At 44.7% G+C, this 20,106-nt stretch overlaps 1 protein-coding gene across 9 annotated transcripts in view; it reads left to right on the top strand.

Annotated features, from left to right (window-relative positions):
- The window catches only part of HDAC4 (histone deacetylase 4), a 516,681-nt gene that overhangs the window by 156,006 nt on the left and 340,569 nt on the right, over positions 1-20,106 (top strand). Inside the window, exon 1 of one of the 9 annotated variants that reach the window (XM_029068945.2) lies at positions 16,443-16,562. The exons of the other annotated variants lie outside the window; for them this stretch is intronic. Within the exon in view, the coding sequence (XP_028924778.1) occupies positions 16,556-16,562 (7 nt within the window). The 5' untranslated portion in view covers positions 16,443-16,555. Of the gene's footprint in view, positions 1-16,442; positions 16,563-20,106 lie in introns of those variants that run through there. 9 annotated transcript variants of the gene reach the window in all.

The following is a 20,106-nucleotide window of genomic DNA, read 5'->3' as shown; positions in this document are numbered from 1 at the left end:
AGACCAGAGGCAGAGGACTTGTAATTTGTATTTGGTGCATACTAAGAGCCGGCGTGGGTAAGTACGAGAGGGTAGGAGGTGGAGAGAGGTCGTGAACATATTTAGGCTGCAACACATTTTTTGAGTCAGTGCTCTAATGTGACCTTTTGGCTAACAGCATCAGAATCTTGACTCCATCTCCACCGGAGAACAAAAGAAATGCTCATGTTAAGAAGATCCTTATGTATGTATGTGAAAGTTCAAATCTGATATCTATCACGGTGCATGTAGAATTTTTCAGTGAATCAGCGAGTTTGTCCCCGTGCCATTTTTATGTAAGTGCTACGCTCTGACAATTATGAATCATTTGCTCAACTCTTGATTTGCGTCAATCAAACCACATGTAAGAGAGAGCGAGAGGGAGTGAGGCTTTGCTAATAGCTTGGAATCCAGAGTCCAGTGCTGCCTGCCAGTGAAAATGTTTCAAGCAGATTTTTCTGGAGCCTTCATTGCAATCCCAGAGGAAGTGCATGCAGTTAAACTCCCTGCCCCCACAACCCAACTCCTCCACAATCAACCACCAAGGTTGCTATATGGCAGGCTAATTATAGCTGCATGATAAGGGTCACAACTATTAACGGTTTCCTATGTATAACCCTGTGGCTAGCAGCATATATTTACACTGGTAGTAATGTTTACAATTAAAAACAGACTTAGTGATTGAGGTTCCCTGTCTCAAAATCATTTAGGGGCATGTGGTGTGTTTAAGAGTTTTCTTTTTGTTGAAACTAGCTAATTAAAAAGTAATACCTCCATAACTTTCATTTAAAAAAACTGGCAGGCCCCCCCCCCTTTTTTTTAAAGGAAAAAATAGTTTTTGGTATGACTGTTAAACAGATTCAGGGTCATTCCTTTAGGAGTCATCCCATACACATGAAGTAAACACAAGGTTCAAATTTAAATGTTAAAAGGGACTTTTATCTGATAAGTGTCTTAACTTTTCCCCCCTAAGAATAATCTTGTGCATTTGACTTTTGTAGGTCAAAAATGCAAAGTAAATTCATATTTGCCATTGGGATGGAAGGTTAGGAAAGATGTTGATTTGAACTAAGAGCTTAAATTCTGCTATGATCACTAGTTTAGTCCCTGAAATGCCATTGCTGTATTGTTTCTCTTTTCGGGGAATCTGTATCTTTCTAGATATTGACTTCAATTAAATGACTTTTATCTTAAGTATATCCTTCATGCATGTAACCAGTTATAAAATAATCATTTCCCGTGAAAGCTTCACATTTCTTAGTCAAACCTCCGTTTGCTACAGGGGAGGGAGGAATGATTTGCCTTTTGCCCTGTGGAATCTGAGCAAATCCCATGAAGGAAAACAAGCAAGACATTCCAAGGCTTTAACTTATAGTCCATTTTGAAAATAGTTTTCATTGATGTTTGTGTGTGTGGTGGGATTCAGTTTCCCTCCAATCTTTTCTCTCTCACGTTCTTAAGGGTGGCAGGAGGGAGGATTTGCTAGGATGTTATTCTCCATATAACTGGGGAAATTATATTTCCTGGTCACTCTCTTTCCCTCCTCATGCCCCAACAAATCCACTTTGAAAGTGATTCTGTAGGAGGGTCTGTAGGGACAGTTTGCACAGCGGTGAAAATGAGCACATTCTTGGGAAGTTTAGATTCCAGGGTAAAAATTAAAACAAAAATCTCAATTCATTTCTTTTTTGTTTTTAATTGTGTGCATGCATATGCATTTTTAGCTATTTAGTGTTACTTTATTTTTTAGATGACAAGCTCGATCTGGGCAGGGAATCTGTACTCTCCTAAGGGCTTATTGTAGTACTTAGTACACAGTGAGTACTCAAATGCTATTGACTGATACTTTAAAAGTAGTAAGCAAATTCATAGCAAACTACAAAGTAATGATAGTACTAATTGTGGTATTTAAGAGCTTACTATGCGTCAAACACTGTACTAAGTGCTGCGGTAGCTACGAGATAATTGTGTCCCATATGCAGCTCACAATCTGAGTAGGAGGGAGAGTAGATTTTGAATCTCCGTTTTGCAGATGAGGGAACTGAGGCCCAGAGAAACAAAGTGACTTGCTCGAGGTTCCATGGCAGACAAATGGCAAAGCTGGGACTAGAACCCAAGGGACTCCCTGTCCTCTGCTCTTTCCAGTAGGCCAAACTGCTGAGATGCAGCTCCTCTGTAGTGTTGCTGTGCACCTAGCATAGCCATCAGTGTACTTTGGCCGATTGCTCAGCCTCATCATTACCTTCTTCTTGCCGAGCCATGTGACCTGGGGCGCTCTGGCCCAGGGCCAGTGAAGATGGTGAGTGAGGCAGGTGCCTCAGGTACTCACTGGCCCAGAGGGGAATGGGTTGAAAATCTGAAAGCTCCCTGCCTCTCTCTGCCCAAATCGGAAGAAGCGCCGTTGTTCACAGGGCTCTGGCTGGGAGAGGGGTGAGACCGCCCCCTTATGCCCTCCAACCCTGGATAAACCCTTTAGTTTGGGGGCCTTTGGCAGCCATCTATGTAACGAACGTCACTATGTGACACAGGGTGCTGTTGCATAACGAAACTGTTGTTACCATAGACAGTGGGAAGGGTGGAAATTTTTTCCTCACCTTAGAGTGACCAAATGCCTGAAGCCAGCTCTGCTCTTATAATAACGGTATTTTTTGAGCGCTTACTATTTGCCAAACACTGAACTAAGCACTGGGGTGAATACAAGCAAATTGGGTTGGACACAATCCCTGTTCCACAAGGGACTCACATTCAGTATTCCAATTTGACAGAGGAGGTAACCGAGGCTCAATGAAGTGACTTGCCCAAGGTCACACAGCAGTCAGGTGACGGAGCCAGAATTAGAAAATATGACCTTTTGACTCCCAGGCCCAGGCTATATCCACTAGGTCACTCTACTTCTCAACAGCAGGTCCCGCCCCCTCCAGGGTGCCCCTACCCTCTGCCCTCCTTCCTCTCCCAACAGCAGGACAGACAAGACAAGGGAGATAAAAGGGTTAGAAAATGGAAATTCTGTAGGAGGATGTCTTTTGATTATTAGTATTGGGAATTCCCCCCTTTTTAAGTTGAAATTCAACTTCATGCAGCTGCTTAAAAGTTGAAAGTATATAGTGGAAAACTAAATAGGCTACTTTGGCTGGATAATTTAGGTATTCTGACAATTACAGTGAAACCTTGCTTGTCGTGTTGACATCTTATGAGAAGCAGCATGGCCTAGAGGATAGAGCGTGGCTTGGGAGTCAGAAGGATCTCGGTTTTAATCCCAGCTCCACCACTTGTCTGCTCTGTGACCTTGGGCAAGTCACTTCACTTCTCTGTGCTTCAGTTATTTCATCTGTAAATTTGGGGGTAAGACTGTGAGTCCCATGTGGAACAGGGACTGTGTCTGACGTGATTAGCTTGTATTTTCCTCAGCGCCTAGAACACTGTCTGGCACACAGTATAGCACTTAACAAATACCATCATCATCATCTTAGACGTTAACCCTTATTGTCTGTGTGTGTGTGTGTTTAAGCACATGTGTTATATAGATAGGGTTTTTATTCGAAGGTGATTTATTGATGGTGAGAGCAAAGCCACACACAAGTGGCTGTGGGTGAAAGGACTTATGTTTGTCTAACAATTCATGCCTCTCTTAGTGGGTGAAAAGACAGTGATTTGCCATTCGTAGTGGCTGTTGCCGTTTTGAATCTTCTTGGTATCCTGACCTTCTTCAAGTTGTTCCTTAAGGAGAGCATCCCTTGCTTGCCAGACTGATCCATGTCCTGGGTGTCCTTGATGTTCTGTGCTTCAGCTCATCAAGACTCTGCCAGAGTCTGTTGTTAAAAGGTTTATTAGGTTTGGGTTTTATTAAGCCCTTGTTAAGTGGCCCACAGCCAGAAGTCAGGGTGGGCCTGCTGGGGCTGGGACCTCAGCTGTGAAGGTTTCTAACGGAAGAACCATGCACAGAGTGAATTCATTCATTCAGTCGTATTTATTGAGTGCTTACTGTGTGCAGGGCACTGTACTAAGCCCTTGGGAAGTACAGTTCATCAACAGAGACAATCACTGAATCTCGCATGGATCAGAGAAGCAGCATCACTCAATGGGAAGAGCACGGGCTTGGGAGTCAGTGGTCGTGGGTTCTAATCCTGGCTCCACCACTTGTTTGCTGTGGCCTTGGGCAAGTCACTTAACTTCTCGGTGCCTCAGTTATGTCATCTGTAAAATGGGGATTAAGATTGTGAGGCCCACATGGGACAACGTGATTACCTTGTATCTACCCCAGTGATTAGAACAGTATTTGGCACATAGTAAGCGCTTAACAAATACCATCATTATATAGTAGACAGCGGGAAACCTGAAAAAAACTACTTTTGTTGGGCTGGAAAACCTCAGGCGTTGAGAACGGGGGATGTATCTGTTATATTGCTTTATTGTACTCTCCCAAGCGCTTAGCACAGTGCTCTGCACGCAGTAAGTGCTAAGAAAATATGATCGACTGACTACTGGTCGAAGGTTTCACGGCTAGTGTCGGCACTCTGTTATGGTCACTTGGGCTGAAATTGGTTTTTGTTTGAAAACTTGTCGCTTGCATATCGCTCCCCCGCCCCCAAGACCGTAAGCTGCTTGTGGGCAGGGAATGTGTTTATTGTTGTATTGTACTCTCCCGAGCGCTTAGTACAGTGCTGTGCACACAGGAAGCGCTCAGTAAGTACGATTGAATGAATCACAGGGTGCTGTCCCAGGGCCCCTCCTACTTGTCTCACCCTCCGCCTCAGTGGGAGCATGTCTGGCAGGAGTGAGAGAATGGCTTTTGAGTTGAATCTGGGTTTTGAAAGTCTCAATGACTCATCTGAGGCTTGCCCGTCATTTGTCATGGGAGACTCCATCCTCAGAGATTGTAAAGCACTGTGTGGTAAATATTGGGGTAGGTGCAAGATAAGCAGATCGGAGCAGGGAGCACGCCCTCTTCCCCACAAGAGATAGATGGAGCAGGAACCTTACCCCATTTTACAGAAGAAGAAACGGAGGCACAGATAGGTTAAGCGATTTGCCCAAGGTCACCCAGTAGGCTAGTGGCAGGGCCACTAGAACCCTGGTCTCCAGAGTCCCAATGCTTGACATAGCAAGAGCTTTACAAGTATTGTAGTCATCATCAGTCCTGCATTCTTGCCACGAAGCTGTGTTGCGTTCCTGCTTGTATTTGTTCCTCATACAGAAGTACTTGACTTATGTCTCTCTTTCTACCTGCATATTCAGTCAGTCACCAGATCCTGTTGATTGGTTCTTCACAGCATCTCCAGAATCCATCCAGCTTGTTCAAACCCATGTCATTATCCCAAACTGACTCCTGTATCAGCTTATTTTCAGATCACCCTATCTACAGCCTCACCCCTCTCCAATCCAGACTTCACTTTGCTGCCCAGATCATTTTTTTTTCAGAAACATAATTTTCTGCACATCTCCTGACTTCTTCAAATCCTGCAGCAGCGGCCCATTCCTGTCCACATTAAGCAGAAACTCCTGACCAGTAGCTTTAAGCTACTTACTCAGCCCCCCCCAACTTATCCTTTCTCCTCTCCCTCAGAACTGAGCTCTCCTGCTTCGTTCCAGTCAAAGCAACCAACTTGTGTAATTCATTCTCATTAATCTCACCCCCTACTTCTTGCTCGTGCCCCTTCTTTTTTTTTTTTCTTTTGTAATGGTATTTGTTAAGTGCTCACTATGTGACAGGCACATGGGTATTAAGCACTGGGATAGATGCAAGCTAATCAGATTGGACACAATGTCCCATATGGAGCTCACAATCTTAATCCCCATTTTTCAGATGAGGTAATTGAGGCACAGAGAACGTAAGTGGCCTACCTAAGGTCACGTAGAGTGCAAGTGGCAGAGCCAGAATTAGTGCCCAGGTACTTCTGACTCCTAGGCCTGTACTCTATCCATTAGGCCATGCTGCTTCTCTTGCTCATGCCCTTTCTGTCTTGCTCATGCCCTCTCTCTCTTGCTCGTGCCCTCTCTCTCTCGCTCGTGCCCTCTCTCTCTCGCTCGTGCCCTCTCTCTCTTGCTCGTGCCCTCTCTCTCTTGCTAATACCCTCTCTGTCTTGCTAATACCCTCTCTGTCTTGCTTATCCCCTCCTTCTTTTGCTCATGCTCTCCCTCTTGCCCTGAGCACCCTCCTCCTTCGCATCTGATCTCCCCAACTTCAAAGTCCTTCTGAAATCACATCTCCTCCAGGAAGCCTCACCCTATTTCCCTCAGTACTCCACCCCAGCACTTCTTTAACATCTAAGCACTTAGCTACTCACCAACCCCACACCTACAAGTGCACTTATACCCTCTAGATGGTAAACTTATTGAGGGCGGGGAACGTGTCTTCCAACTCCGTTGTTTTGTACTCTCCCAAGCACTTAGTACAGTGCTCTGCACACACTAAGTGCTGAATAAATACCATTAACTGATTATTTATGTATCTTTATATTACATTTCTTCCCCCATCTGTAATTCATTTTAGTGTTTGTCACCCCTGCTACAATGGAAGCTCTTTAAGGGCATAGATCTTGTCTCGTAACTCTTTTATATTCTCCCAAGTACTTAGAACAGAACTCTGCACATAGTAAACTGGATAAATAACTACTGATTGAATTGGGCATCATGTTATCTTCTGATTTCTTCACACATCTCACCTAGCTAAACTAGTATTAACAATAATAATAATAATAATGGTATTTGTTAAGCACTTACTTTGTACCAGCCAAATTGTTGAACTGATTGGTTCCAAGATATAATCCCAAGTGATCCCATCAGCCACCTTATAAAACAGTTTGTTCTACCTAGTCTTTCATTCCTTCATTCATCCTTTATTCGTTTTGGTTATCAATTGTATCTTTTGTTATTATCAGTTGGATCTTTGTTTTCCCTTACTGTTTCCATTGTATGGGTAATATCTATGGCAGCCTATCTTCCCCTACTAGGTTATAAAATCCTGGAGGCCAGGGATCATGCCATCTCCTTTTTTTGCTCAAAAATGCCTAGTACAGTGCTTTACACATTGTAGATGCTCAGTAAATACTAGTGAAGATTATCCTGTTTTGTCAGTTGATGTTGAAGGTGGCTCATAGTAATGATGATAATCATAATAATAATTGCGGTATTTATAAAGTGCTTACTCTGTACCAAGCACTGTATTAAGGGCTGGGGAAGATACAAGATAATCAGGTCCGACATGGGGCTTACAGTCTGTTAGGAGGGAGAACAGGTATTGAATTCCCATTTTGCAGATGAGGTAACTGGGGCCCAGAGAAGTAAAGTGACTTGCCCAGGGTCACACAGAGCAGGTAAGAGGCAGAGCCGGGATTAGAACCCAGGTCCCTTGACTCCCAGCCCCGTGCTCTTGCTACGAGGCCACACTGACATTGATGAAACTTGGCTCAGTGGAAAGAACACGGGCTTGGGAGTCAGAGGTCTTGGGTTCGAATCCCAGTTCTGGCACTTATCAACTGTGTGACTGTGGGCAAGTCACTTCACTTCTCTGGGCCTCAGTTACCCCATCTGTAAAATGGGGATGAAGACTGTGAGCCTCACGTGGGACAACCTGATTACCCTGTATCTACCCCAGCGCTTAGAACAGTGCTCTGCACATAGTAAGCGCTTAACAAATACCAGCATTATTATTACTGTAAGAACTGGATATGCCTTCTGGGAAGGGTTTTGTAGCTCTTTGCTCTCTTGTGGAGCTAGATGCACCCTTATAACACAGTTGCCTATCAAGTTCTCAAACGGCATCCTACCCCTCTTGGTTTTTCATTCTATTCTGTGGAATGACCATATCTGTTGTTAGCTTTTAAATTCCTTGTTGCCAGTGAAAAATCTTTGGTTGTAGATAGGAAATCCATAGCAGAGACTCGTATATAGCCATGGTCACCTACAGACTCAGTATGGGTTTAAAAGATGGTGCTGACTTGATAAAGTGATTCATAATCACTTGCCTATTTTTTTCCTGTATTTTCCTCTGGAGCACAGTCATCGCTGTACAGCGGTTATCGAATGAGTGTCTCAGACTTTTGATGGTACTATTAGCCTGCTGTGGTGGAAGGGGGTTCCCAGGAGATCAGATTCATGTTCTTTTGCATTTTCAAGCATAATAATTTAGGCCAGGTTAAACGTTGACATATTTAATTCAATTGGTGATGGAGAAAGGGTCAGAACAGGCTCCTTCCAACTAGTTGGACTAGTTCTTCTACTAGGTTATAATCTTAAGAAATTGTTGAACTCTTCAGAGAAGTCTAAATTGCTTAGAACTCACCCAAACCCTATTCAACTACTGGCGTCAAATATTTTTCAGCCGATATGGTATAAATGTCATATGCCGCTTCCCCTTCCTCAGTCTTGATTAAATAATATCGTATCTGGTACACCATGCATAAAACTGAAGCCAAATCAAGATCAAGGGAAATATGCAGTTAATGATGTTCTCTTCGTTTGCCTTTCTGAAGGACTCCTGGACTAGCCATTTGCCAGCAGTGGAAACCAGTGAGCTAACCTGGTGGTTTCCACAATTAAAATCTCTCAATTTTTCATCTAGCTTTTTGTTTTTCATCTAGTTCATCTGATTTTTCATCTGGCTGTCTCCTTGCCCTCTAGGATATAAGCTCGCTGCAGGCAGGGGTGTGTCTGTTTATTGCTATATTATACTCTCGCAAGCTCATAGTACAGTGGTGTGCACATAGTAAGTGCTCAATAAATGCAGTTGAATGAATGAATATAGTAGATGGTGAATATGGTGGCATGAACATCTAGCAGCTAGTCTTAATAGAAGACAAAAAATAAAGTAGGGTTGTGTGTGTGTGTATGTACCATCATAAAAGAGTACCTTAATTATTGTGTCCACCCTAACCCAGCTCAATGCAGAGAAGTTATTTTTTTTTTCCTGGCAGTCCCACAGAGATCTGCAGAAACCCAGGCACTTTTTCCAACAAGGCCATCTCTGTAGGTAGGTACCAAAATTGGTGGAGGACGTGTCAGGCTTGCGCCTCGACGTTTGGAAGCCCCAATTTCACTCCAAGAAGGCTGGGTTTGGGCGACGGCCGGGTGGTGGGGGTCTGGGACAATGGAGTGTAGAACCGCCCCAGGTGCCTTGGGTGCTGACCCTGGGCAGCGTGGCAAAACCCGAGCCATTCAGCAGAAAGTCTCTCTGGCTAATTCTCCGTAGGCTTGGAGCCTAGTTGAATCTACCACTGTCACCTTTCAGCTACCCTTAAAGCTATTTTTAAGCTCTCTGCTTGCAAACGGTAGTTTGCTGGGTGACCTTGGTCAAGTCATTTAAAACTACTGTGTACCTCAGTTTCCTCAACTGTAAAATGAGGATACATGTTCTCCCTCCTACTTAAACTGTGAGCCCCATACCGGTCAGGGACTGTCTCCGACTTAATTAATGTGGTACCCCAGTGCTTAGAACAGTGTTTGAAGCATACTAAGCACTTAAGCATCATAAAAAAAAAGATTACTGCTTTTTCTTTTCCTAATTAGTACTAAAAAGGTCATATATTCTCATGAAAACAGGATGTATTTGTGTGACTATCAGCGATGGCTGCACATTTTGTATCTAGTGTTGTAATCTTCTGGTTATGAGTATTGTTTCTCAGAAAATTAGTCACATTCAGACTCCTGGGCTCTATTTGCAGCTCTGTTGATTATTTTACTCCTTTTCTTATGTGGGAAAATAGCAGTGCTTCAGAAATGCTTTTGTTTGCCCCCCCCCCCCCCCCCCCCCCCCACTGATTCTCCCTTCCCCATCTCTCCATTCATTCTTCACACTATTGTATGTATTGAACGTTTACAGTGTGCAAGGAGCTGAACTAAGCTCTTGGGAGAGTACAATATAGCAATTAGACACATTCCCTGCCCACAATGAGCTCACAGTGTGGAGAGAGCTCACAGTCTAGAATCATTTTATCCCCTCTTATTTGTTCTGTTTGATCTATGCACACTCACAGCAAATGGGATGCGGGACCTTCCATTCTTTTGAAAAGAAGGTGATTGTTTTTCTCCTTAGACTCTGGTATCACCTGCTCAGGGGCTGTTTTTCCCTTCCCTGCTAATCTGTGTTGAGGGATGGGGATGGGAAGCAGACCTGCAACCTATTGCTTAGAGCTGGGTTTGGCAGGTGCAGGATGGCATGCCGGAGGGGCAGTAAAGACTTGTCTCTCCCCCACCCCAAATTCAATCTCAGTTTAACATGGTTTAGCCAAGTGTTCCCAGAATCATAAACCACAGCAGATAAAGGAGAAGTGCAAGGACCAGCGAGGTTCCTAGACCTTGATGTAAAAAAGCTGTTGACAGGCTTGACAGCATCAGCTGCTGATCACAGTTCTAGCAACTAGAGAAGCAGCATTGCCAGGTGGTTAGATCACGGACATGGGAGTCAGAAGGACCTGGGTTCTAATCCCGGATCCACAGTTAATATCACTGTCTCCCTCTGGACTGTAAACTGGTTGTGGACAGGCAGGGTGTCTGTTCATTGTTATTTTGTACTCTTCCAAGCTCTTAGTACAGTGCTGTGTACATAGTAAGTGGTCAATGAATACGATTGAATGAATGAGTGAATGAATTGTCTGCCGTGTAACCTTGGGCAAGTCGCTTCAATTCTATGCCTCAGTTACCTCATCTGTAAAATGGGGATTGACTGTGAGCCCCATGTGGGACAGGGACCCTGTCTAACCCGATTTGCTTGTATCCACCCCAGACTTAATACGTTGCCTGACACATAGTAAGCACTTATCAAATACTACAGTTGTTATTATTGACTATTAAAAGTAGCTTGCTGCCCTGAGCATTTGTATTCTCCAAAGACAGCTCCATGAGGGTACTCTGGAATTGAAGAGTCTTTGTCCTTTCCCCCTCACCCTTGACCAGTGGAGGAAAACCAGGAGGTTTTAATCTTGGGGCTGAGTAGGAGGGCTGCTTTTTGGAAGAAAGAGAAAGAAGAAAGCTTATTGGGAACAGGATGATAGTGAAGAATGTGGCCCTGGGGACAGTCATGGGTGGAAGAGCAGAGGTGACAGTTGGGCAGGAGGCTAAGGACAGTTGTCTTGAAGCACCTTTTAAAGTGCTTTTTGTGGGGAGAGGGACCCCCACCTAAGGTTTACTGCAGTCTGCAAATTATCTTTCAGGCCATGCTTTCCACAGTGACCCTCTGACAATTGACAAGAAGCCTGGAAAAAAAAAAGATACCCACCAATCTGCCCTGATTCCCAGAAGAGAAGATTCTTTTTGAAGTAAATTGGATGTTAAAACAGTGGAAAGTTATCTGTTCGAGTTTCTGTGTTGATAAGTGATGGTTTATCATAGGTTTCTGTCTGTGATTACTGCCAGAATGCTAAAGGCTTTTAGGGTTAGAGTGCTTCTTTTATTGTCTTCTAAAGAACTCTAACTACAGAATTCAATTTTTCTACAATTGGTTTAAATTATGTGTCCAGGGAAAAAATGTCTAAAAGGAATATTTCGCAGGAAAAATAGAGGGTTTTTTTGGCATGGGGGAGAGGTGGAAAGGGGAAATTACCATTTATTTTTCATTATGTTGTTCACAAGTTTTTGGCTTGAGCCCTCTTGGGGAGTGAGCTAATGTTGGTAATTACTTGTGGATCATCACAGCAGATTGACAACCCCCTCCCCATCCCCCAACACATGAATGGTTTGACAAATTTTGTAGACCAAATTGAGTAATATTAAGGAGAGATCAGTTTTTCTCTGGGCAGGAAATATGTCATTAGAAGAGATTCCTGTTATTGGCTGTGAAGCATCAGAAAGAAAGCTTGAACTTGGATCGTTAATGAATCAAACATATTTATTGAGCATTTACTATGTGCAGAGCACTATATTAAGTGTTTGGAAGAGTCAAATATAATAGAATTAGCAGACATGTTCCCTTTCTATAACGAACAGACATTCTAGAGGATCATGTAGCTGTATTGGCTGGAATAGATCTTTTTTTTTCTTTTTACCAATTCTCCTATATTTTGCGTAGTGCAGTGCTTGATGCATAGTAAGCACTTAATTAAACCGTCCCTCGGTCTCGCCTATCCCGCCGTCGACCCCTGGGCCACCTCCTCCCGCGGTCCTGGAATGCCCTCCCTCCTCACCTCCGCCAAACTGATTCTCTTCCCCTCTTCAAAACCCTACTTAAAACTCACCTCCTCCAAGAGGCCTTCCCAGACTGAGCTCCTCTTCTCCCTCTACTCCCTCTACCACCCCCCTTTCACCTCTCCGCAGCTAAATCCTCTTTTCCTCCTTTCCCTCTGCTCCTCCCCCTCTCCCTTCCCATTCATTCATTCAATAGTATTTATTGAGCGCTTACTATGTGCAGACCACTGTACTAAGCGCTTAGGATGAACAAGTCGGCAACAGATAGAGACAGTCCCTGCCATTTGACGGGCTTACAGTCTAATCGGGGGAGACGGACAGACAGGAACAATGGCAATAAACAGCGTCAAGGGGAAGAACATCTCGTAAAAACAATGGCAACTAAATAGAATCGAGGCGATGTACAATTCATTAACAAAATAAATAGGGTAACGAAAATATATACAGTTGAGCGGACGAGTACAGTGCTGTGGGGATGGGAAGGGAGAGGTGGAGGAGCAGAGGGAAAAGGGGAAAATGAGGCTTTAGCTGCGGAGAGGTAAAGGGGGGATGGCAGAGGGAGTAGAGGGGGAAGAGGAGCTCAGTCTGGGAACGCCTCTTGGAGGAGGTGATTTTTAAGTAAGGTTTTGAAGAGGGAAAGAGAATCAGTTTGGCGGAGGTGAGGAGGGAGTGCGTTCCAGGACCGCGGGAGGACGTGACCCAGGGGTCGACGGCGGGATAGGCGAGACCGAGGGACGGCGAGAGGTGGGCAGCAGAGGAGCGGAGCGTGCGGGGTGGGCGGTAGAAAGAGAGAAGGGAGGAGAGGTAGGAAGGGGCAAGGTGATGGAGAGCCTCGAAGCCTAGAATGAGGAGTTTTTGTTTGGAGCGGAGGTCGATAGGCAACCACTGGAGTTGTTTAAGAAGGGGAGTGACATGCCCAGATCGTTTCTGCAGGAAGATGAGCCGGGCAGCGGAGTGAAGAATAGACCGGAGCGGGGCGAGAGAAGAGGAAGGGAGGTCAGAGAGAAGGCTGACACAGTAGTCTAGCCGGGATATAACGAGAGCCCGTAATAGTAAGGTAGCCGTTTGGGTGGAGAGGAAAGGGCGGACCTTGGCGATATTGTAGAGGTGAAACCGGCAGGTCTCGGTAACGGATAGGATGTGTGGGGTGAACGAGAGGGACGAGTCAAGGATGACACCGAGATCGCGGGCCCGAGAGACGGGAAGGATGGTCGTGCCATCCACGGTGATAGAGAAGTCTGGGAGAGGACCGGGTTTGGGAGGGAAGATGAGGAGCTCAGTCTTGCTCACGTTGAGTTTTAGGTGGCGGGCCGACATCCAGGTGGAGACGTCCTGGAGGCATGAGGAGATGTGAGCCTGAAGGGAGGGGGAGAGGACGGGGGGGGAGATGTAGATCTGCGTGTCATCTGCGTAGAGATGGTAGTCATATCCCCTCAGCACTGTACTCATCCACTCAACTGTATATATTTCCATTACCCTATTTATTTTGTTAATGAATTGTACATTGCCTTGATTCTATTTAGTTGCCATTGTTTTTACGAGATGTTCTTCCCCATGACTCTATTTATTGCCATTGTTCTCGTCTGTCCGTCTCCCCCGATTAGACGGTAAGCCCGTCAAACGGCAGGGACTGTCTCTATCTGTTGCCGACTTGTTCATTCCAAGCGCATAGTACAGTGCTCTGCACATAGTAAGCGCTCAATAAATACTATTGAATGAATGAATGAATAAAAAACGATGATGATAATAGTAATAATGAAAGGGGAGGGAGTTCCAGCCAGAGTTGAAGGCATGACAGGTAGTCAGTGGCCAGAGACTTGAGAATGAAACACAGTGATCAGATTAATTCATTGTGGGTGGAGAACATTTCTGCCAACTCTGTTATATTGTACTCTCCCAAGCACTTTGTACAGTGCTTTGCATATGGTAAGCACTCAGTGAATATGGTCGATTGATTACCTTGAGAGGAACAAAGAGTGCGAGCTTGGATGTAGTGGGAGAAGAGAGTGGATGATAAAAATAATAAGAATGGTAGTTGTTAAGCACTTACTATGTTCCAGGCACTGTACTAAGCGCTGAAATGGATACAGGCAAATCGGGTTGGACACAGTCCCTGTACCCCGTGGGGCTCACAGTCTCAATCCCCATTTTATAGATGAGGTTCCTGAGGCTAAGAGAAGTGAAGTGACTTTTGCAAGGTCACAGAGCAGACAAGTGGCAGAGGCAGGATTAGAAGCCATGACCATCTGGCTCCCAGGTCCATGCTCTATCCACCACGCCATGCAGAGAGTGCTTAAAGCCAGTTGCTCAGAGGTTCTCCTTGATGTGGAGATAGGCCACAATTTGGAGTTTTTGAGGAATGGAGAGATGTGTGCCAAAAATTAAAAAAAAAAAAAGTGATTTGGGCAGTCGAGTGCAGTCCGGACTGGCGAGGGTAGGAGATTAACCAAGTGGCTGATGCCCTGTCAAGGTGGAGCACATCTGTGTGACCCAGCCTTTGGGGAGCTACCTCCTGCCTTCAGCCTTAGGAAAACCTAATAATCATAATAATAATAACTACTGTGGTATTGAAGTGCTTATTGTGTACCAAACACTGTACTAAGTGCTGGGGAAGATACAAGAAAATCAAGTCAGAGTGCTTGTCCCACGTGAGGCTAAAGCTGGAGGGAGAACAGATGAGGCTACTGGGGCAGAAAGAAGTTAAGTGATTTTACCAAGGACACCCAGCAGATGAGTGGCAGACCCAGGAGTCAGACCCAGCTCTTCTGGCTCCTATGGCTATGCTCTTTCCATTAGGCCTTGCTGCTTCTTAGACTACTGCATGAAATTAATTGGAGATCTTGGTTAAAGGGTGATCAGCAAACACAGGGTATTAGTAGATATTCTTAACCTGAAAACCTGGAGCATGGCCAAGTGTAAGATTAACCCGATCCCAGACTGTCCTATCCCAGCCTGCGACAGTCCCAGGCAGGATTCTTCTGTGTCAGTCCCAGGCAGCTGCTTCTGATGTGTTCCCCTTGATATAATAATGTTGGTATTTGTTAAGCACTTACTATGTGCCGAGCACTGTTCTAAGCGCTGGGGTAGACATAGGGGAATCAGGTTGTCCCACATGGGGCTCACAGTCTTAATCCCCATTTTACAGATAAGGGAACTGAGGCACAGAGAAGTTAAGTGACTTGCCCACAGTCACACAGCCGACAAGTGGCAGAGCTGGGATTCGAACTCAAGAGCCCTGACTCCAAAGCCCGTGCTCTTTCCACTGAGCCACGCTGCTTCTCAATTATTATACATGATATAATAATGTTGGTATTTGTTAAGTGCTTACTATGTGCAGAGCACTGTTCTAAGCACTAGGGTAGATACAGGGTCATCAGGTTGTCCCACATGAGGCTCACAGTCTTCATCCCCATTTTACAGATGAGGGAACTGAGGCCCAGAGAAGTTAAGTGACTTGCCTAAGGTCACACAGCTGCCACGTGGCAGAACCGGGATTCAAACCCATGACCTCTGACTCCCAAGCTCAGGCTCTTTCCACTAAGCCACGCTGCTTCTTTATGTGGGCAGGACTTTGTGGACTTTGTGGATTATGTGGGCTGGATATGTGGGCTGGACTTTGCATACAGTCAATCAGACAATCACAGTGAAGGGCTTTGGGGTGTAGTGTTTTTGTTTAGTTGGTTTGCATACATGCACCAGTGAAAATGACATCAAAAACTGTTTGCTGTTCATTCAGATAAATATTGCTGTGTGTAAACTTGAAAACACAGTTGAGATGTTCTTGTGATCGTCAAGCACAGCTTTGCATTAAGTTGCACTTGATTTTTCTCACGAGTGCCATTGACTTGTGCTTGTGACGAAGAGGAGGAAATGGAGCATAACCCAATTTTCAAATTTCCTTGACTTATTTTTGAGCACCACTCAGTTGTGGGGATTACTATTAATTTTCCCTGGCACTGAAGTTCCTAATATCACCTGGCTGCTTCAACAAGGTCTACTTGAATTAGACTGGATTTTGGGGGTAATTTTGAAAGCCACCAGTAACGTATGACTGATATTTCCCACCAGCCAATTAATTTTACTGTTGCCAAACAATCGAGGGACAATTTTTGCTCTACTTGGGTTTTTCCCTGCTGTCTGTCTTTTGACACCTCCGTCCCTCCCTTGCCCCACTCTTTCCCCCTTTCAACTAAATGAGATATAATAGGTTTTTAAGGGTTAAGATAAAGTCACATTCTTTCTGGGGGCAAGCCCAGCGGAAAAGACAAACAGGACCTTTGCTGAAACTACGTGCGCTTATTGATTATCCTTTGTTGTGCAGTTACAGTTGTGCCTGGTGCTGATTTCGCCTGTCCTCCTTAGACTCTTGATCTGCCTGAAGCCTCTGATCACAAAGAGACACCCCAATCCTGATTACTGCATGCCAGGTTGGTTTGGCCATCACTGTTGTCTCCCAGGAGGCCACAACTGTCGTGCCTTTTTTGAAATTTGTGCTTCCTTGGACCCCATCTTTAAGCCATAAACACTGTTAGTACTCCTGTCTAACGTTTGATCTGCTATAGTCCGAAAGGATTCTCTAAAGATGGGTGTAGGCTACACAGGGCATCATAACTAGGTGTCCCGCTGAAAGTGCTTAGAGCAGGGAATCTGTGTACCCTTTAATCACTGGATATTTACCCCACATTCAGCCCCACAACACTTACGTGTGTAGCTATAAATCATTTTATCAAACGTCTCCTCCTCTGGACTGTAAGCTCCCCCAGTGGGCAGGGAGCAAGTCTGCCAACTCTGTTGTACTCTCCCTAGCACTTAGTAGAGCAGTACTCTGCACACAGTAAGCCCTTGATAAATACCATTGCTTTGATTAATTGGATGTTCCAAAATCTTTGAAAGTCCCAGCATGGAGTCCAGTCCATTAAACCTCTAAATAACCAGCGTTGAACCATTTGCGGTGTGTGTGTGTGTGTGTGTGTTGGGGGTGAGGGGTGGGTTTGATGGGGTGGATTTGTGCATCAAGAAAGGAGATCTTGGGTAGGGAGTCCAAGTGGATCATGATTGCCTGGGAATAAATGGAAAGAGGAAGTGTCTTGTTAAGAGAACTGTTTTGGGAGGAGGAGAGAGAAGACAGATGAGGAGATTGAGGTTTGAGGGCCAGATTTCTCACTGTGTGACCTTGGGCAAATACCTTAACTTCTCTGTGCCTCAGTTACCTCATTTGTAAAATGGGGAATAAGTCTGTGAGCCCTATGTGAGACATTGACTGTGTCCAACCTGATTAGCTTGTATCCACCCCAGTGCTTAGTGCAGTGCCTGGCACATAGTAAGCACTTAACAAATGCCACAGATATAATTACATTTTAGCAAGTTCTATGGTGGGGAGTTTAACAGGAGTGAATAAAAATTTATAGCTAAAAGTGCATGTTGTTGAACTTTTGACTTTACGACAAATGGTGATTTTCAGTTACTTTTTATTAGTATTTTATCAACAGGAAGAGCACAGTATAGGGAATAAATTATTTCTTGGTTCTTAATTATTAGACAAGTATTATTCCAGGGGCCCCATATATGAGATCAGTAAGCCACTTGAAAGCTCATAATTGAAATGTCAGTGGTGTTTTGCAAGGCCGAAACATGAAAGTAAAAATGTAGGCAATTGCGGTGTTTGGGGGGAGGGCAGGGGAGAGGGTTGAGCAACCAGAAATTGCTCAAATAGAACCCCATCCTCCCCCAACCAGGCTAACTTGAGCAGGTAGGAAGAAACTTTTTTTGGGGGGTCATGATATTTATGTGCTAACGATGAGCCAGGTACTTTACTATGCACAGAGTATATATAAGATACACGCATGGGACTCAGAGTCTAAGAAGGAGGGAGAGCAGTTATTGAAACCCCATTTTAGAGATGAGGGAACCGAGGGACAGAGAACTGGTGACTTCTCCGAAGGTTTCATAGCAGAGCTAAGATCAGAACCCTGGTCCTCTTATTCCCAAGCCTGGGCAATTTCTACTAGGCCATAATTGAACTCGTAAGGTTGTTGTGACCAGGGAATGTGTCTACCAACTCTGTTATTTTGTACTCCCCCAAGCACTTAGTACAGTGCTTGTCACACAATAAGCACTCAAATTTGATTAAGTGCAGGGAACGTGTCTAACAACTCTGTTATAGTGTACTCAGCATGGCTTAGTGGAAAGAGCATGGGCTTGGGAGTCAGAGGACACAGGTTCAAATCCCAGCTCCCACCACTTGTCTGCTGTGTAACCTTGGGCAAGCCACTCAACTTCTCTGTCCCCCAGTTACCTCCTCTGTAAAATGGGGAGTAAGACTGTGAGCCCCACGTGGGACAACCTAATTATCTTGGATCTACCCTAGCGTTTAGAACAGTGCTTGGAACATGGTAAGTGCTTAACAAATACCACAGTAATTATTATTACTCTTCCAAATCCTTAGGTCAGTGCTCTGCACAGAGGAAGTGCTCAATAAATACCATTGATTGATTGATAAAATAAGTTCTAGACCGGAGGAAGGAGTAAAATGTAAAGATATTCCCTTAATGCTCTGGGGGTTTAGGAGTGCTTAGTGTGAGGTAGTTGGGGAGATGCAGTGTGAGGAGCTGAGTCTAACTGGGGAAGGCCTTCTGGAGCTGTGATGTCAGAAGGGCCTTCAAAGTTGGGGAGAGCTGCGGTTGGCAGAAAATGAAGTGGGAGGGAGTTCCAGACAGGAGGGTGCGTGTGAACGAGAGGTGGAAACCGTATAACAACTTTCTTTGGTTTCACTCGAGAGATGAGTAGCAGGGAGGGACTGATAGCAAACAAAGTGATAATGCCGACTAGGTGGGTAGTTGGCCCAGTGAGCACTAGCGATCAGGACGTAGGAGGAGTTCGTGTTAATGAGCTCTGCTGTCACCTCCTCTACAAACTATGCTGTGTTCCACTCTTCCCCATCCGGGTCTTCCCTCAGCTGACTTAATGGAGGCCTTTTCCAGTTTGAGGGAACACTTGGCCGAAAGGTTATTTGATTGATAACTTTGCTCTATAGTGTTACTTTAATACTGGGTTCTTTGAAGCATCCAGGTGCAGTGATGATCTGGACTAAATAAATATTTATATTTTGTTGATGCTGCCATCAAGATATACAGGTTTCTATAATAAGGCCAATAGGATTTTACTTGATTTCACTTCTTGAGACATCCCAACTGTGCCTGCTGTGAAAAGGGAATGCAGATGGTGATAAATTATCATTGCATTACTCTTACGAGATGCTTAATAAATACCATTAGCACTACTAGCTAAACTCTGTTGTGTTTTTTTCTTTTAGAGTTTTTTTTTCCTCCTTGTTAATTGTATGCATGATGTTGTTGAGGGGAAGAGAACATGTCTTGGAATAGGACATTGCAGGACAGTGTGGTGTAGTGAAGAGCATCTAATAATGATAATTGTTATATTTGTTTAGCGCTTACTGTGTGCCAGGTACTGTAATAAGCACTGGGGTAGTGGGTTGGACACAGTCCCACATAGGGCCCACAGTCTTAATCCCCATTTTACAGATAAGGCAGTTGAGGCACTGAAGTGATTTGCCCAAGGTCATACAGCAAAGAAGTTGCAGGGATTAGATCTCAGGTTCTTCTGACTCCCAGGCCCATGCTGTATTCACTAAGCCATGCTGCTTCTCTGGGCCCAAGAGTCAGGAGACCTGGGTCCGAGTTCCAGTTGTGCCACTGGCCTTTTGTGCAAATCACCTCATCTCTCCGTATTTCAATGCTTCTTCTGTAAAAAGGGGATAGTAAGATTTATTCTTGCATTGGGTGCTGTGAAGATAGAATGAGATAGCTTTGGTGGTGTGGGGGGAAATTATGTCTCTTTCCGTTCACGGTGACAGTGAATTGCTGGAAAAGATATAGGGGCTTGCAGAAACTGGAATTTTGTACGCAGACAAGATTGCTGACAGCAGTCGTCTTGAGGTGGACCAGAGGTGAT

Source organism: Ornithorhynchus anatinus, chromosome 7, assembly GCF_004115215.2.
Source record: "Ornithorhynchus anatinus isolate Pmale09 chromosome 7, mOrnAna1.pri.v4, whole genome shotgun sequence".
Taxonomy (NCBI): Eukaryota; Metazoa; Chordata; class Mammalia; order Monotremata; family Ornithorhynchidae; genus Ornithorhynchus; species Ornithorhynchus anatinus.
Note: the sequence above shows the minus strand (reverse complement) of the source record. Positions and strands in the feature narration are given on the sequence as shown.